Raw genomic sequence first — 20,491 nt, 5'->3', positions numbered from 1 at the left:
CCCCAGAATCCTTAGGCAGGGTGAATATGGCGTGCCATAGGCGGGGGGGGGGGTGTCGGCCCAGACAAAATTCTCAAAAAGTCTCCGTAGTTGGATAAAGTAAGATTTAGGGAGAGAAGTTGGGAGAGCCTGGAACAAGTATAGGAACTTCGGTAAGATGGTAATTTTTAAGGAATTCACCCGGCCAAACCCTAAGAGCATCAGGGAGCACCAGGCCAGTAGGTATTGTTTAGTTTTCTGAAATTGAGATCAAACAGGGTTTTGCTATCTGCGATAGGTAGGTACCTAAATATTTAAGGGAGCTTCCAACCCATGCGAAAGGAGACTTGGCGCATAGGGTCTCTGAGGGGGCAAAGACACATTGAGTGCCGCCGATTTTGTGAATTTGATCTTGAAATTGGACAAAGAGCCATAGATGGTCAACTCTTCCATCAGTACCGGGGTGGAAGTCAGGGGGCGGGTGAGGAAAAGATCAGGTCATCAGAAAAAGCAGCGAGTTTGTGTTCTCCCAAGTGGGGTTTGACAAGGCCGTGGATGGAAAGCGAGGATCTGATTCTGCATAGAAAGGGTTTGAATGTCAGAATTAATATAAGCGGGGAGAGGGGGCAGCCCTGTCTTGTGCCATTGGCAATAGGAAAGAAAGTCGATATATTATCGTGTACACATACTGCCGCAGAGAGGTGCGAGTATAGCGCTAAGATCCACTTCAGCATCCCCTCGCCTAGCCCCAAGTGATACAAGGTCTCCCTGAGAAAGCTTCAGTCCACCCGATCGAACGCCTTCTCTGCGTCCATAGAGAGGATCATCAGGGAGGTCGGGTTTGATCGGGCGGAGTGGATTGCATTGAGTACTCTGGTGGTATTATCTCGAGCTTCCCTATAGGGTACAAATCACACTTTATCTGTGTGCACCAGAGTAGGGATATGGGGCATCAGTCTGTTAGCTATCATTTTAGCAAAGAGCTTCAAGTCTAGGTTCAAGAGGGATATGGGTCTGTAGTTGCAACACTGGGATACATCCGTGTCCGGTTTCGGGATAACTGCAATGTGAGCACATAAAGAATCATCGGGCAGAGGGAAGCTCGAAAGGATAGCATTGAATGCCGCAAGGAAATGAGAGGAGAGGAGGTGGGAGAACTGTGTATAGTAGGGGAGGGTGAGGCCTTCAGGCTCCGGGGCCTTACCCGACTTAGACTGCTTGAGCGCCGGAGCCAGCTCCTCGCCTGTAAATGGACCTTCTAGCTTTTCTCTGTCTGTTGTGGATAAAGATGGCTTGCGAGAATCTCTAATATAGCTACCTATTGCATCCACCAGTTGAGCCCCAACACCATTAGGTGACTCCGCTAGATTGTAAAGAACATGGAAGTATTTCTGGAAGTCCTTGGCCATCTCCAACGAAGAGCAAAGCTTCCGACCCTCACCGGATGTCAAGTACGGAATATAGGTCTTAGAAAGGGGGCCTTCAAGGGTGGATGCTAGCATTTTACAAGGCTTATTGGAGAACTCATAAAGCACGTGTCAACCGCGGAGGAGGCACCGTCGGGTCTTAGAGAACAGGAGACGATTAAGCTCCATGCAGACCTGAAGAAGCTCACTTTGATGGGCCCATGCTAAAGACTGTTTGTGGAGTGCTTCCAGGGCATGTAGCCTGGCAAAAAGGCTGGTAAGGAAGCGTGCATGTTCCCGCTTACGGCACGATCCGTGTTTGATCAGGACTCCTCTGATAACACATTTATGGTCTTCCCATAGTATAAGTGAGTCTACCAAAGGAGAGGTGTTAGTCAAGAAGTATGTGTTTAGTAATGTCTCCAGGTCGGCCCTGATCACTCCATCCTGTAGTAAAGATTCGTTCAGTCACCAGGACGAGTTCCTGGAGGGAGGAGGGTCAATATCCACAAGAATATGTATAGGGAATGGTCAGAGAATAAGATATTGTCGATCGAGGCATCTCGGATCAAGGGAAGGTCGGAATGCTCCACAAAAAAATTATCAATACGAGAGTATGTTAAATGCACTGGAGAGTAGAATGTATAGTCATGAGATTGGGGATGTAATATTCGCCAGATATCAGTGAGATGTAGTACCTGTAGCTTAGGTTTTGAGGCATTTGAGTCGGGAGTAGGAGAGGTGAGAAGAACCCCTGGAAACGTCAAGGGCTGGGTCTAAGACAAAGTTCAAGTCCCCCCAATATCAACATCCCTTCTTCGAATTCCAAGATCAGCTGGACCACCCGTTGTAGGAATGATAGCTGGTCAGTATTGGGGAGATATAGGTTACCTAGAGTAACTAAGGTGTTCCCAATCATTCCATGGACAAAGAGGTATCTCCCCTGAGGGTCAAGGCAGAGATCCCGGAAACACCATGGAACTGACTTAGCCAGGAGCACACTTACCCCCTTGGATTTAGAGAGAGGAGACGGGCAATGGTAGGCAATCGGGTAGTCTCTATTGTGTCGGGTCGTGATTTTGTCTATACGAAAGTGGGTCTCCTGCAAGAATGCAATGTGCGTACCTGATTTCCTCAGGTCCACCAGGAGTCTTGACTACCGCTCTGGGATATTGAGACCCTTGACATTAAGGGAAGTGAGTTTCATGGGACTCATCTTTGACCGAGCAGAGTCAGGGGTAACACAACCCAGGGAACAAAGGAGAAGGGTAGAAACGGGGGAGGAAGGGGGAGGGGAGAGCGGCAATAATAGAGGGGAGAATGGAGAGCACAAGCAGTGAAAGCAAGAAGAGAGCGAGAGGGGGCAAAGAAGGAGAGGGGGGAGGGAAGAAGGGGGAAGCTGTAAGAGAGGGAGGAGAGAACAAGAAGAGTGCAATGAGGTAAGAGAAGGCAAGAAGGTCACAGAGCAACAATTATGCTCTGTGGTGGTGAACTAAAGCTAGCTGTAGTGCTAGCTAAATAATAAGTAAAGAGACCCTCACTCACCAAGGAGAGAGGTGTCTAACCTATTGGGAGGTGGTCACTTAGGCAATGGGTTACAAATGAAAAATCAAAAAGGAGATGCAACCGCTTTCAGGATTCAGGTCATCAAATACAGTAAACAAATAAGAAGGCTAATAATAAAAATACAGTACACCATCTGCACTTTACACGGGTGGACACATGTGACCCTGTCAAGAAGGAGTGAGTCTCTATGTAAGATCAATCGTGACTGGCACGGTACCCTCAGCCACTGCATACCTAAGGGATAAGGGTTAGAACAACAAACAGATAAATGCGGTTCACACAGTGCCGTGCGGGAGGCGCCATCGGTCGACGAGGAAGGAGCCTCACAGAGCGAACGTCAAGAGGGTGGTGTTCATAACAAAGGCCCGAATCTAGCCACGATACCCTTAGCCATTTGGTCCCATGGGCACCATGCTCACCCTCCATCACCAAATCTGACAGTAACAACAAGAACAAAAATGCACCCGACAGCACTGTGGAGCACAATAACAGTTCCCGGCTATTATTATTATGCCCCCTCCATTTTGACACCCCAGGACACCAGGAGGTTCCCCGCAAGGACCGTGGAACTACATCACTGCTTGGGTTGGGGGGGGGGCGGGGCGTCACAACCCACACAGGGCAGCAGGCTAACCGTGCCCCCCAGTCCTCGTCTCCCTCACCCTCCCCCCACAAGGAGGGGAGAGATGAGCGAGGCCAAGAGAGGTCCCCAAGTCAGTACATGTAAGGTGAAAAGAATTACGTCAAGTGGGGCAAAGCTCTCCATTGTCATTTTAGCAGAGTGCACATTGACGGCTTGTAGACCGGATGGTAACTTCTAGTCCCCCTACGGTCCCAGCCGGACTGGTCCCTTAGCCCACCTCCCGCCACCCACCCTTAAACATCGTACTGTAATAAAATACAGTGAAAATAATGTAGTGATTATATATCTGGATCACAAAAGGATATAAAATTGCTCATGGCTCAGGGTACTGCAAATAGCAGTCTGGTTGGTATTCGAGCCTTGTATCCGTGGGAGTAGTAGCAGTGACCGGAGCATGTGTACTAGGAAAATTACCGGAGTCCCAGGGCAAAGCTGTCAAAACATGTCAAGAAACAGAAGAACTGTGGGTGGATGATGTGCTTAGCTCACAGCTCAGGGGTAGCCAGGGCTGGCACCGGGGCTGCACGATGCAGAGATCTGGAATGAGATCTGGAAGGGTCACCCCGGGATGGTATGGGGGGCAATGAAGTGGCCTCCAATGAATCTTAAGGAAAATCCAACCAGTCAGGGATCGCGATATGCTGAGCGTCCAGGAAACTAAACAAGGCAGGGAGTTGTGCTGGTGTGTGAAGTTGGAAAGAGTTGTTATTGCATCTAACCAGTAAGTAAAAGGGATGGCCCCATCTGTAGGTCGGGTCAGCCGCCTGAATCAGGTCTAGTAGAGGACAAAGCAGACATCAAATGCGGAGGGTGTTTCTGGACAGGTCGGGCAGAATCTGTACCGTAGATCCGTTGAATTCCATGGGCCCCTGGTGCCAAGCCTGATGGACGATCTCCTCCTTAATGGTGAAAATACAAGGCATTCACAGAATGCCTTGTATTCCTATATATCTTCAATAAAGTTTTGATAAATATAAAGTGTATGTAAACATAAAGTGTTTGTTTGTTTTTTATTGCATTCTGTGTCTAACCTGGGAGATTACCACCCTCTAGTTGTCCTGGTGACCATTGTCAGCAGGACAGAAAGTGAGAAGTAAAATGTTATAGTTGTCCCCAGAACTGGAGGTAGGGGGGTTTTCTAAAGGGTATACCTGTTCTGTTGGAAACTGTCAAATATGGAAATTTTCTCTCACTTTCTGTTGTGTCTCCTATCCTGGTGAAGCCAAATATCCCTAATAGGGTACAGACAGAAAAAGATATATACTGGCATAGAGTTTTCCTGTACCCTTCCCTACTTCCAAAACTTTTAAAAGTATTTGTCTGAACATACACTTTGATGGCCCATTTACACTGTTGAATCATGGTAACACTCACGGTAATGTGTGCATTACCACAATGTGAGTAAAGGCACATTACATTCTGAATGGCACCCTTGCCCACCTTGCTGATGGACACACCTTGCAGTGCAGCAACACATGCTGCAATGCACTAATGTGTGTTGTGGTGTGCTGCCAGAAATGGTACATGCACCATGTTTGATGTTCTTTAGTGCATTAGGCAGCCCATTAAAATGAAAAGACTACCTTAACGCCTTACGTTAATGCAAGACATAACGCGCATTAACGCACATGTGCTATTGCCGTATGGTGTAAATGGGCCATTAAGAATTCACTTAAGAAAATATTGAGAAATATTAAGAAAATTAAGAAAATAATTTTCTTCATCATCCTCCCTGCTTGTTGCAGATGGTATTGATGCTAGTAACTGACAAATTAATTTACCCCAACATTCTCAGCAAAATATACATTCCCCTAACAACAAAACTAACTAGAGATGTATAATAGTGGGAACATTTGCCAATCCCTGTGGATCTGTACACTGAAATCAGGAACACAGGGAACATTTAAAAAGTATACTTATGTGCAGTCTAGCAGTAGAGATGAGATTTTAATTCGGGGCCAGACCTAGGTTCAAGGTGAACCCAACCCCCAAATGAACTATTGGGGCTATTTGTGGCCATATGCCTGCCCAAATTGCCAGTACTGGTGTAATATAAATATCCCATATTTGGCCAATGACTTTATTAGAGATCCCCAGGGCTCGGTTTATATTAGTACCAGGGATTTTCCATTTAGCGAAGGAGTGCAGCAGGTAAACATCGGCGGGCATTGGGTCATTGTGATTAATGATGCGTTTACATTGTTGGACACCATGATTGATCATGAATGTATACCACTGGATGAAGTGATTGATGTACATTTACATTGCGGGGCATTAGTAACAATTTTATTATTGTAATTTTTGTAATGTAAAAAAAACAGCTATTTTCAGCTCCCGTAGACTTGGGGTTTGGCACTAAGTTCTATGTTTGTGGACTTCCCACTGGATTTGCCAAACTTGTCTCTGAGCTGATTCACTTATCCCTATCTAGCAGCACCTAAAAGGATGCAAAACTTTTAGTACAAACCACCAAAAGTTGCCTGAAGCAAATCAGTGTGATCTGAAGCAAATCCTGGTTTGATCAAATCTGTTCCTTATCTCTTGAGAGTTGACAACATTTCTTCAGACAAACATTGATGTTTTCTGACAAAAGAACCCAGGGAAAGTAGTTTATATCACACAACCATCATATAAAACCGATTGTTATAACTGGAACATTGTTATCTCAATACTCTGTGGACTTTCAATACTCCAATAGAAATAAAGAAACAAAGCTATTTCTCAATTTTCTAAAGGTCAGAATGAGGTTATTGCTGTGGTGGTCAATATAAGCTGGTAAATCTCTTCAAAATATCTTGTCTATTAAATACTACATATAGTGAAAAGTTTCTCTAAAATAACAAAAATAACACTAATGAAGGCCTTAGCATATTTTATTTTATTATTTATGTTAGCATAAGTATTTAAGACAATTGTTTTGTTCACATGTGCATGTAAATGAACAATAAACAGTTGATCTCAATAACACTTTTCTAATGAAACTTAATTCAAGAATTTAAAAAAAGAAGATGTTATGACATGTCCCTTTTCATGACATGTCCTTTTTCAGTTTCCTGACAATATTTGAAATATTAATTGGGGACTACAAGTTGTTTAGTATCCCTAAATCGACAATATTGTATCTTATGTGCATTGCTAAGCTGAACAAACAAAAGGATTTAATTTAAGCAGTGCTACTTGTATTGCCTACTGAAAAAATGGACACTTTAAACTTCTTAACCTATCCCTGAAAAATGGTAGCTTTGCATCCCCTTCCCATGCCCCTATCCATTTCTGTTAGGGTAGCTTTCCAGCTAATACGACCCTGATGCTGGCAAAGAAAATATTCAAAGCAAATAATTAATACTATTACAAAAATTAAATTAAATTGACCCTGACACCTGCATGTCTTTGTTGCTGTTTTCTGTTAATCTATTAAAACTGCATCTCAAAAAGCTAGTCTTCCCAAAAAATGTGCTTCTGTTGTTAATCTAAAAACTGTGTCTTTCCTGAAAAAATAGCAGATACATAATAAAATGTATGAGATGCTCTGACTTGTGCAATGTATAAGTAGTAGAAAGGTATTTTTAAATATAAAACAGGATCATGTGTTTCAAAAAGCAAAATATTTTACTGGCCTACTTTTTTTGTACAGTTTACTTGGCATACATATATCATAATTAATTAACCTTTTGCAGACCATACCAAAATGAAACCTTTAGATGAATACTGGAAGCATACCTGATATGTAGTTTAGTTATTCAACAAGACCTTGCTGTACTTCACCAGTCTGGTAATCCTGGCACACATCTGCTGGTATTGCTAGACCATCATTCTTTCTGGCACTCACATACAGAAAGGCATGCCAGTATTAAAACTTTTCTTACAGCTACCTATTAGATTCAAACTAACCTTAAAAGCTTGAATGAGATTAGTGATACAGGAAGCAGAGACAGCAAAGGCTTCAGGAAGTACATACTTATGAACTCATACTAAACCCATATGGAGCTTCATGTGCTCTTTTTGCAGAAATTATATAAAACATTGGTCAAAGTAAATTGAGTAGACTTTATAACTTTTACACAATTGCTGTGGTTACTGGATTTAATTAGCTCACTGAAATATTTAATTTGTTGCTAGCAATTGGTCTTTAGGGCCCATAAATCTACAGTATGCATATGCATAGAAGTGCATTTTTTGTTAACAGCCATTGCATGTTAGATGCATTTTGATGCTTTGCCATTGACGTCTATGGAAGAAAAAAATTGACATATTTTGTTTTTAAAGTACGAGTAATGAGATGCAGTAATGAGATGGGAACTGAAACTTTTTTTTATTTTGGGGAACCAGGACACATGCGTTTTAGTGTAAATGGGCCATCAATGGCAAACAGAGCACACATAGACATACACAATAATAGACACACACACAATATTTATATATACATATACACACCTTATGTAATAATGGTAACACTCCCAACTTTATTAAAGCAATAGAATTCCTTGAAATATTGTTTGCATTGGTAATACTTTGTAAGTCATCTATTGTTCCATATTGCACATCAATGACTTTACCCTAAACAAGAGAAAAATATATAAAATAAAAAGTAATTTAATAAGAAAATGATATATGCAGGTCACTGAATACAGTGCAATCACTAATTAATCTACATTAGGAAAGAAGATTTTATTAAAAGAAATTGTGGCCCTCACTAATGTAAGCATGCATTTGGTAATCTACATAACATTTTTTATTAATTGTATGTACCATTTCTTAATGACATACCGAATAATACTGCAATAATCACTAGAGGGGCATATATGTATTATTTATTTACAATAAAACATGCACAGTAAAATAGAATATTGTTGGCTATTGTTCATTGTTGTGAGTGATCATGCAATACATATTTTATATATATATTTATTTTTTTTGTTTTCTTTTCTTTAACCTTTTTGTCTGAGCATAAATCAACTGTTTGTTTGTCCTAAGAATATTTAAGTTACGAAAGCTGGCCATACACTGCTCAACTTGAGCTGTGAGTGGCTATCTTAGCTTCAGGAAAATATTACTTACTAAGGTTTTCTAAATGAAAACAGCAGGCTTGGTAATGCAATGTTAGGAGAGAGTTCAAGAAGAACTGATAGCTCCCTGAGCACTTTAAACATTTCTGGATTGTTTTACAGCTTACAGAAAGGGGACACTATTCTTTTATCAGATAAAAGGAAAGTTGAAAACGTGTTATGCAGTCAAGTAATATGAAAAACTTTTGCAACAACTGCCAAAAACCTGAATGGAAATATGTCTGTTGGTTTGTTCTTGGTTGATACTTTTAAGGTGTGCAATTTTATATTCTGTTAACCACAGTGTCACCAGGACTGCAGAACATCCAATATTTTGAGTTGTCATCAGAACAGGGATAAAGGGGAATCTTTCAAATGGAACACTTGTTTTGGGGATATCTGTAAGGGGATGTTACTCAATTTTTCCTCTTCCTGTTATGTCTACAGAACAGAATATGAAGAGAAATCTTCCCAGCGGGACACAGAAAGAAAACAGTTTTGACTTTAAATATACTTTAAACCTGCTGTCATAAGCTTGTCCCTTATTCCTCCTTTTTTAGTGCAGCTTTTGTTTTGTGTGACCAGGCGTCACTATTTCCGCCCTATGGAGAAATGGTTCCTAGTCGCATTTTCTCCTCTGTGTAGTATAGTAAAGGAGATTGATGACATGCTAATGCCATGCTTCCTTCTGTGGGTAGCTACAATCAGCACAGGACATGGTTGTGACCTCCCCACAGCCATTGATTAGAGGCTATGCAAATAGATGCTTGCATTACCACAGCATTGTGCCTCTAAACACACAGATTACAGCCCTGAGCTCTACCTGCATATACTCATAAAAAATATAGTTCCCCTGTAATTTCCCATCAGATGCAACAGTCTGCATCTGCATAGAACCTCCCCCTGTTGCCCAGGAACAGTACAGTTTCCAGCAGAACCAATTACATCATAGGGAAGAAAATCTTAATGAATTAAAAAGTAAGGCATTTATTTTAAAAAGTGTGCAGCATTTTTTATTATCAGGTATATTCACTAAAGGGTGAAGAGTTTGGAGAAGGCAGGAGACGTTAACAATCTAGGCCAAAATAGCTGATTTGGAAAAATCCTCCAATTCAGCTCACTTTCCAGTTCAGCTATGTTTTCCTAAATTGTTCACTTCTCCTGCCTTCTCCAACTCTTCACCCTTTAGTGAACAGACCTGTATGTGTGAGGAGAGGGAGCTAGGAATCCAAAATGGACAGGATCCTGGAGTTCAGCTTTAGTAAATCATTCCACACTTATGTATTTGTATGTGTAAATTGTAAATAAACACACAACGCCATAAAAAAATCCTTCTATATGTAAAAAAAACTAAAAACTAGCAAATGCAGTTCCCAGTTCATATAGATTATTTGTACCACTGCCAAAGTAAATCTTTTTTGCTTTTAATCATTATATGAACATATGTTAAATAATAATAAATATAATACTAATATACTGTATATATAATCATTATCTTCTTTAATACCATTATCTACATCAAAGTATGCACTATTTTGATTTAAACACTTCACTGCTGTATTAAATAATACATTGACACATATTCCTTTAACCCAGACAAAGTGTCAGAAGAAGGGATGTACCAAGTTATTGCTTTAAGTTATTAAAGTGACAGTGATAAATGGCCACGTTACCTCAAGACTTCCACTGGCAGAGTAGGCAGCATACGTGTAAGGAAACTCCTGACTTTTGGTCTCTTCATCACAATCCTGTCCGCTTGGATAATAGCACTGGCCATTCTTCAGAGTGATTGTATTTGGAGAAGAGCCTGGTAGGTCAAGTAAGACTGAATAATTTACTAACTGAACTTCTTTTAAGCCTATTGAAGTCCACAGAAGTGCAATTTTTTTCACTGGGTCTGAGTCTGTTTTATTGACAGAAATCTCTGTGAAATATCTGGAAGGCAAAAATATATGATTTTTTGCATCTGCAATATATTTAAAAATGTATGACAGAGTTTACTTTATCATAAGCCCTTGATCTCTACAGAAAATAAACCAGAATTCACCTGCTATCCTTTTATTGACAGATTTTGATGTAACAACCATAGAACAGCAATATCCTGCAGCATGCTTTGTTTTGAATCACCATAATATATAACTTATTATACGTATAGCTATAATTTTAGTAATTTTCGCAGTTGATCTAAAACAAAAATTATATACTGATATTGATCAACAGGCAGAAAACAACTTGCATATGTAGTAAACTATTCATAAATAAAAAATAAATTATTAATCAACTTAAACTGTATAAGATGAAGTATAAGCATGTGAGAAAGATGGTGGGACAATATTTGATTCAGAGGAAAATCAATCACATTTCCCCTCTCTTATGTATTTAATATACATTAAAATGCAGTTGAATTACTACATCCATGTTTAAACATAAATTGTTTAAATTGAACACAAAACCTGTTAATTTTGTTGACAGTATATTGAGCATGTCCATCCAAAATATAATTCCACTGTACAGCTTCAGAAGTTATACATATAAAATTGAATGAAAGAGAAAGTATTGAGTGATGTTAGTACTGACCCTATAACAGGGCTAACAATTCTTCTCTTACTGTTAACACATGAATAGACTATACTTGCAGTAGGTGTATGTGTATATGATGTGAACATATGCATATGGTATGAAAATAAATAAATATGGTTCTAATTACTATTAATAAACATTTTGATTTTATATAGACAGTTTTTTGTGTATATTCACGTTTGACACCTAAAAAGTCCCACTTTCTGCAAGTGGACCTTTTGGATCCAATTTACCACATTCAAGAGCAGGCTGACCAAATCAGGAGGAGATTGTTTACATTTCAATTTCTGCCACTGTTTTTGCTGTACAGTTCCACACTCCTAACACAGTTTCACAGTTTTTGGGTAATAGGTTAAAGCTGTCCATCTCAAATTCGACTACCTACAACACCCATTTTCACCCACTCCAATATTGTAGGCACCCCTATGGGTGTTAAGTGACATGTCTCAATCCTCTAACTGCCACTTTTGCTAGACAGCTTGGTTTGTTAAAGGAAGTTAAAAATAAAACTTACTAATCAACAGGTAATGAAACTATGCTATGGGAAACTCTTGGGTAGGTGTTGCTGTTCTGTGTACCGACCTTTGGCTTCTTCCTGGTATCCGTATCTGCCTGTTCAAGTTCCCTCTGATTTATGAGACATTGGCATTAACAGACCAAGCAGTGTGACACGGGGGGGTGATTTACTAACCTGAACACACGCACGCACCTGCGTGTGATTTTCACACAGCAAAACGTATTTATCAACCAAAAAGTCTCTAAAAGCATATTTCCACTAATGACATATATGGAAAAATCATGCACATGATGCATATATAATGCTGCTTCACAGTTTAGACAAAAATGGTTAGCTCATGCATTTACATTCCTGCATGCATCAACGCAAGCAACACAACATAGAGCTAATTTACACAACATCACCTTGCAATTCATGCAGGGCTTTGCACAACACACCTGCTGGGTGTGTACACACTACAAAGGTGTTTAGATTCCACCCATAGATCATGCTGGGAGGGAACACACTACAGAGGTGTATACATGTTTGTGGTGTGTTTATAAGGTTAGTAAATCAACCCCAGGGTGTCAATAAATTTAACCAAAATGCCTAACTGCCTCTGAGCATGGGCCAAAAATACAATACACAACAATGCTTCAAAAATAAATAACAAGAAATCATTTATATCAAAAAGATATTATATGCTGTTTTTTTAAATATCAACGTATAAACATTACAGGCTCATTCGATGATGATTAGTTGGATAGTGGTTAGGAAACTATGTCTAAATATATCTAAACAAGTCTGTATCCACCAACCACCCAACTGTTAATACAAAGGTTAATGAGGGTGGTACAGATTTTATATAGTATTTAATAAAAGATTTCCAAAAGATCACAAAGTCTTAAAGTAGTCTTAAAATAGAACTAAAATGTCTACATTTTTAAGTTTAATAAATTGCTCTCCATCCATTTAGCATTGCTCTATACATTATTATGTGTAAAGATGTCCCAAAAAACTTACACCTGTTTGTTTCCACAACAGCAGTCTCTGGCTTGTTCTGGGCTGCTTCCCTGAATTGCTGTTTGTGGAGCACTCATTGAGCACATCACTAAATGTCACATGATTGCCCTCATCAGGACTACATGTCCTAGTACCATCTAAAAAAAGCATATGCAAACCCACCCTCATTGTCAGTGTCAACCATGTGGCCAAACGCATGATATTTAGTTTTACTTTTCTGGGCTGCCTGTGTGTCATTGCAGGCAACATCTGGACATTGATGATGAAGCTATCAGCCAGGAGAGTGCACAAAAAGGTGGCTCTGGCAGAGCTACACAGGACCTGGGAAGGTAGCATAGCCATCCTAAAAATAATAAGACAGTGAACTTGAACAGGCTAAATTAAGAGCAATGGCAGGATTTAAAGAAAAAGCATGGACAGACATGGTAATTACTAAGGCCAGCAGTACTATTTTGTGTTACATTTTAGGGTTTAACAACACTTTAACAGACTGGTAACACTTTGCAACTGGCCAACCTCTGAGGTGATCTTTTCTCTTTCAGAGTATTTTATTAATTTTCCAAAGTACAATAAAACAATAAAATAGCACATGATGCACAATCAGTATAGCATACAATTGCATTACAGTTTCTTCCACATTAGCATAATCTAGTAGTAGGAGGGGATCACTAGAGGCCATACACACAATATATAATAGTTCTGTACAACAGAACATATCTATCCACCTATTCTGGCCAATTTATCCCCCATCACTAAAATCAAAAATCAGAACAGTCTGAGAGGAATATCTGGCCTATGGATCCGCCTATGTCTGAAGCAAACATTTGTTATGCTCTCCTCCATATCTATATCAATGGAAGACTTTCTGTCCAGCATCTATGTACTAAACGAGCATAAAGAGAAAAAAAAAAACAGACAAAAATAGGAAAAGGAAATAGATACTAAAGGAAGCAGAACAGCTTAAGAGTCCGAAAAGAGTAGCTCCATCCCTGACCAAATATCCCAACATCTACTTAAACCTTAAACATAGTCCCCAGAGAAAAATTCCAGAAAAGTTGTACAATGAAAATTACCCGGTTTCCAGCACCCCTGTATATAACAACCAGGGGGTCCAGGTCAATTCAAAACTTTTTTTATTATCTTGGAGGATGCTGTGAAGTTTCTCATGGACCATAATCCACGACATTTTTTGTTTGACCAAGTGGAATGGAATTGTTGGTGTTTTCCAAGCCCTAGCTATGGTTATTTTGGCTGCCAACAGAAAGAAAGTAATTAATTTATCTGAGGTGATCTTTTAACGCCATTTATACCCTTTGCAGTTAGCAGGTTCATTATGTATGTCCATGACCCACTAGCCTTAGTGCTGTAGTTAATAATATCTTAAGCTGTTAGTTGGTCTTCAGCAATAAGCCTGTCTACAGTAAACATATTTGTTCTTTTAAGATGTAATAAGGAATAAAAACTAACATTTTAATTTGCAAACTCAAGTCTTAATCTGGTTTGTAAAAGTAGACCAAATTAATTTGACATCTAGCTGTATATTAAAATGTTTACAATTAAGTAGCTACATGTCAAATTCTACACAGATTTGATAATTTGCATATGGTACACAGGGCAAAATAATAAAAAAATCATAATTGATAGACAAACCCTATATATGCCCTACAAATGCCTACGTTGATGGCATTAACCTACAGTCCCTATACAGATTTTGAACAGCAGCCTTGGCTTTTACTTGCTCACCTTATGAAAAACTGAACTCAAGTTGCTAACTCTGCCAATTTATTTTCTCCATTTTACATTTCTACTCAAATACTATGTTTTTTCATCCTTCAAACCTTTATATTGCAGTGGCAATATAAATATTTTAAACCCTTGAGTATCAAAGAATTGTCATTTCATGTATTAGGATACCATAAAACCTACATTGTGGTCTTTGCACAGCAAAAATATTGATAAAGCTTTTAAAATAAAAATGACAAAACTCAAATGCAGCTTTTACAACATTTGTTGCCTGTTCAACTAATTATTGCCATTCAGCAGTGTGCCTCTGCTTAACAAGCATGTAAAGTCATTGTAAAACACAAAAGATGTCTTTAACTTGCCAAGAATCTTTTTTATTTTTAGCACAGCCATGCTTTGGTATTAAGTAACATTGATTAAATGAAAAGATTTTGTGTAAACATTTGTTATATGATGTTAAAAGTTCTAGCAATTGATTGTGTCTGTGCCTTTGTGCTCAGTAAAAAGATACATGATAAACATAAAGCCTAAAACATGGAATTTATTCCTCAGATTTAGAAGGTTTTGAAAAGGGTGTTAAAGAGGACCACTTAAACTCAGGATGAAACCTATTTTCCCCTACCCCCTGTACTGCTGTGTGTAAAAATGAGACACCAACCACCTCACACACACTAAACACTTCCTGGAATCAAGCTATGGCCAAGGCCATTTGTATGAGATAAAGTCACTGTTCATCTTTGCCTGAGCAGCCTATCATAATTCCTTCCTTTAGATAGATCCTTCATTTGGTTAGAGCTGAGTTGCAATCATTGAAGCAGTGCCTGATGGTTCACATAGTGACATTGATTCTACTGTAGGTTAAGCATCTAAAGGGGATCTTACTTTTAAATGAAGAGTAATATGGGCTGCAGGGTAAAGAAGGTTGTATCTCGAGGTTTAGGTCAGCTTTAAGATTATTTATACAATTCAGATTAGAAAATGAATCCAAGTACTAGAAGTTTAATTGAAGTTAAATGATTTATCTGCTTTAATCAGCTTGACATAGTTCATTAGAAGTGGCACATTTTATATGACTAAGTAAGCTTTTAAAACAAAATGTATGAAGCTTCTAAGAGCAGAATAACTGACTCTTAAATGGAGCATATTTAAGATTATTGAGCTTTAGTAAATGATTTAAGCATTTTATTAAATAATTTGAGCAACTTGAAGATACACAGAGGAAAATAGTTTTTACATCAACAACATGTATTATGTTTGAATAGTGCCAGAGTCATTTAATGCCTCATGGGTGCCTCAAGAGTGGTTGCCTACCCCTGATTAATAAATTGGGGTAAAAGATTATAAAAGTATTACGGTGTCAACAAGTCTTTATCTTAAAGCCAACCTGCCCTTGCAGACTAGATACAGTTAAACATACTACCTAAGAGAAGGCATTGCACGTTTGCTAATAACTTTCCTCATAGACCCCCTGTAAAAAGAAAATGCCATGTTGGCAAGCAAGACAGTCTCATTTGATAGGAAGCTGTTGAGTGGGGCTTAGGGCAGACAGGAGGCCTTTCTGGAGGACAGATGTAAAAGCAGGCTAATGAGGGCAGGCTCACTGTAATAATAGTTAGATAATGAATCTGCCAGAGTTTTACAAATGTTAAAATATAGGTGTATGATAGAAGCATACACTCAATGGCCACTTTATTAAATACACCTTGCTAGTACCAGCCTGGACCCCCTTTTTATCATGATAATAAATAATCTGGGCTAATGGAAGCAAATAAATGGCATCAAAAAGGGCTTAAAGCTGCTACACTAAGGCTGTCAAGCCTCAATATATCATAAACATAACTGTACAGTGCTCAAACCCTTCCTATAAAGTGCCTAAATAGATATTAGTATAAATACATAAATGTGCAAAAAAATATATATTAATAAATATATAAATGTGCAAAAACAGTGACAAATATGGGACTGATACTGATTAATCACACCATAAAAAATGATTAAAAAAATATATGATCAGTCCAATAAAACAGTCCAATCCTCAGTAGTGAAAATTTGGAAAACGTTTAGGTGAAAGAAAGAAAAACTCCTTCCAAAAACCAATCCAGTGCAAATCCAGTAGCTTAGTGTCAAATTAATTGTGTTCCAAAACAAATATAATACATTTTTAATAAAATCTAAAAGATGCGGTTATGACAAGTAAATAGATACCCAACATGCCCAGGTTAGAAATGATGTGCATGCTTGAAAAGGCAACAAATTTCAGTACCCCAAAAAGTCCATAGGTTAAATTTTAAAAGCCTCTTACAGGTCATCAATTTAGAGGTAATTAATGTGCACAAGCCTGCAGGGGGCAGGGACTTTACATTTTTTTTTTAATTTTAAACTTTTTTTTACATTACTTTAATTGCTATTACATAGGAGGGGGGGGGGCTTACAAGATCACCATGTGATAGCATATTGATGGTGACAGGTCCTCTTTAAGGTGATACTGCAGGTCCAAAAGAATCACCTTTCCACTCTAAGTAAGCTATTGAAGTGCAGATATTATTGCTTGGCTTCAGGAGATAAGCAATAACAGGTATGGGACCAGTAGTTATGTAATACTCATCACTCCCTGTTTGACGGCACACCCGAAAATATCTCACGGCACACTAGTGTGCCGCGGCACAGTGGTTGAAAAACGCTGCCATAGAGTAAGGTGGAGATCGGGGGATTTAATCCCCACACCCGCCCCCATCATCTTCCCTCTTCTTCAGTCCTTTCTCAGTAAGATATTGGCTCTTGAACCAGCTGCTGATGGATACTGTGCAAATTTAGAGCACTGCAATAGTAAGATGTTTTCCATTTTCCAGTTCTTTAATACTCTGATCTATTTATGAACTTTTAAAAATGATTTTCTTCTAACAGACATCAAGCAATATATTGAACATTGAGTCCATATACATTTCATCATTGTTAAATGTTTTCAACTTCAACTTTTCCTTTTTATTTAGTGACCAAATAATTTGGGGTCTGAAGGTGGCAGTTTTAATGGGTGCTATTCTGGGGTCTGAGATGGTAATGTTAAAGGCGCCTTGATCTGGGAACTAAATGTTACAGGGAATTGATCTAAGATCTCAATGCAACAGGACATTTTTTTTGCTACCACTGATAAGGTTAGGGACAGGGTACACCAAACCCTCAGTTTGGCTTCTATTTGGTGTATGAAAGGGGATATGTTTAAAGTGGAAATATAAGCTTAAAAATGTATGGACGAATGTTATCGGTCGATCAAGACAAAGAACATTGATGTACTTATTTGGCTAAACTGAATAACCCATGGAGGTGGTGTCAAATGCTGGGAAGCTTTTTAATTATTTTCATGCATCTTATGAACTGTTTTTACAAATTATGTTTATTACATTATGTATACCTTTTAAAACTAATGTTATCTGTTTAGCGCTGGAAAAAGCCCCATCTTTCTTTGTATTGTGTATAATTGTAGTAGAACCAGGTGCTGGCTTTTTGCCATCAACCCAACAACAAGATAATTAATTGATTATGACTGATTTCTTTTACTAACTCAGTTTGTTCCTTAACTCATCTGTAACTTCTGCTTTTCTGCTCATTTGCTTCTGTACTGACCCTGGTGTGTTTCCTCCAACTATGATTCCTACCCGACCCTCTGGTACCTCAGATGCCTACCTAATGCTCACCTCAGCTTGTATTTTGACCTCATCTCAACGATGTATTACCTCTCATCACTTCTAACCTTCTGACAATTGAACTCTCAAAGTTCCAGGGATGCAAACATCACCAACCCTACACTCCCAGTCTCCCTATCTAGTGGTGTTTGGACTGGTGCAGTAAGAGAAGCCACCCGCATAATCTATGGCTCCCTACCCATATTCATGACAACTTGTCTACATGCATTATGTTTTGTATATTCTGATTTAAACCTTGTTCCAAACTTTAGTAATAACTGGTATGCTTGCTTAAGCTGGTGAACTCATCCTATCAGTCATCAGTGAAGTGTGCCTCTAGTCTCTACTGCACCATTTGGTAAGCACACACACACACATACATACCAGTTGTTTATAAAGTTTGTGCAGAGACTTCAAATGTAGACTTGTATTGAGTTTAAGTATTATTCCTTTGCTTTCATTCACTGGGTAATTTTGGTTTCCCTCTTTTCATTTCCTATTACAGCTGGAAAAAGTTCCAACTCAGATCTGGCTTGCAATTATGCTTAATAACCTATTATTTAAACTTCTTTATGAATGACATTGTGCAAGGGCTTTCTTCAAAATAACTTTAGTCGGTGGACCTATTATGATATTAATATTGCAATTGCAAGAGAATGGACACATGGCACCAAGATGTGTATAATAGGCCATTCTGATTTATTGAGCTTGGGTAAGAGTTTTTATAGACAGTAGCTGAGCTTTGGATACATAATTTAACAGAACACAACACGGTTAAGTCCTTAGTTACAATAGAACAAAAAAGAGAGTACTTAGTTGTACTAGAATGTAACAGGAGTGAAGTCAGTTAAGTATTGGGATGCTATGTCCATCATAACCCCACACATTCCAGCTTGCCTTTCTGTTGAAACAGTTTTCAAAATGCTTGTTAATTTAGTTTGTGTCAGTTGCATTTACATAGCGATAAAACAAGTCAAATAACTAATATAAAATAAAGATTAAGTATAAAATGGCTGCACCTCAGTGTTGTCAAAAGCTAATTTCCCTCAAATGTATACTGTCAATAATTATCTATTAATGTTTGCCACTGGTATGCCATGGGTCACCAACCTAACCCATTTATGTATTTCTGTTCTGTATTGTCACACTGGGCCTCATGTATATAAATTGGCAATACGTTTCAGTGTTGTCTGTAGCAGCAGATCAGAGTCTGTCATTTTCTAGTGTAGATTAGAAAAGATAAGGGATCATCTGCATAATTACTTTCCTTTCCAACAATTTTCATACAAGAATCCTATCAATTATATTCCTAATTGTAAGACAGATTACAACTACCATGGGCATGAGTGTTGCCCAGACCATGTATCCTGACTCTTTATACTTGATGTTTCAGCCCACCAACAGAAACAGTTATGATGCAGCACATATTCCCATGCAAATGCAATAAACATTAAAATTGTTCCCAATGTTCCCTACCAGCCTCCCATTGCCTTGTTTCACATTACCTTATGTGGCAGGGTCATGTGAACTAAATGGCCAGATCAGGAACAAATGAACTGTCCAGATCTGGCCATTTAGTTCACCTGTTCATGACATAACCCTGCCAAATAATGTCTGCCTGAACTTCTGGCTACTGCAACTGAAAGTCATTCATTTAGTGGCAGTACCAGTGGTACTTAGCTTCTTGCCAGCTTGTTTTACATTGAAAACAAGCCATCATGGATCCTGGATAACATTACATCATCCCAGGATTCCCAGCTAGTTGTTGAAAGTCAGTAGACGGCCAGGGACTGTCATTTGTGGCAGGAGTGATGGTGGGTCATTGTGTTTGTGGGTCATTAGGTGTCATTCATCATGAATGATGCTAGAGTAACATCCAGGGACATTGTTCATGTATTTATTTCCATAAATAAAGGATGTTTCATGGTGTGGATATTTTTTTTTGTGAATGAGCAACAAGGGGTACTATGTATTTTGTGAGGGACCCAATGCCATTTTTTTCCTGGTATCTACCTAACAATCCATACCAGCATCTTATCAAAGAATAGGATCTGGTATGGATTTTGAGGGAGACCACACACTGCTTTTTTTCTTAAAGGAACAGTACATATTGTAGTGCACAAGAATCTGGTGTGGTTTTTCATGTGAAAATATGCCATTTTTTACAACAGAACAAGGCCAGCCAAAAATGATAATTTAGTGGCAATATTTTTTTTCTAAATGCCACCTTTTTTTGTAGTGGTGTGCAACTTCACATGCAGGTTTAAGACATGTTATTTAAAGTAACTGTGTATTTTTAATGTTCTCCTTTAAGCTGCATTGCATTGGTA

The 20,491-nt window shown here is 38.7% G+C and overlaps 1 protein-coding gene across 1 annotated transcript in view; it reads right to left on the bottom strand.

The window, feature by feature from the left end:
- The window catches only part of NAALADL2 (N-acetylated alpha-linked acidic dipeptidase like 2), a 430,657-nt gene that overhangs the window by 315,629 nt on the left and 94,537 nt on the right, over nt 1–20,491 (bottom strand). Inside the window, exons 7-8 of the mRNA XM_018566102.1 lie at nt 10,313–10,574; nt 8,029–8,151 (exon numbers count right to left, since the gene is read on the bottom strand). Of these exons, the coding sequence (XP_018421604.1) occupies nt 8,029–8,151; nt 10,313–10,574 (385 nt within the window). The remainder of the gene's footprint in view (nt 1–8,028; nt 8,152–10,312; nt 10,575–20,491) is intronic.

The sequence above is a fragment of the Nanorana parkeri genome, unplaced genomic scaffold (genome assembly GCF_000935625.1).
Source record: "Nanorana parkeri isolate BGI_ZX_2015 unplaced genomic scaffold, ASM93562v1 scaffold918, whole genome shotgun sequence".
Classification (NCBI taxonomy): domain Eukaryota; kingdom Metazoa; phylum Chordata; class Amphibia; order Anura; family Dicroglossidae; genus Nanorana; species Nanorana parkeri.
The sequence above is the reverse complement of the archived record's forward strand: the minus strand, read 5'-3'. Positions and strand labels throughout refer to the sequence as shown.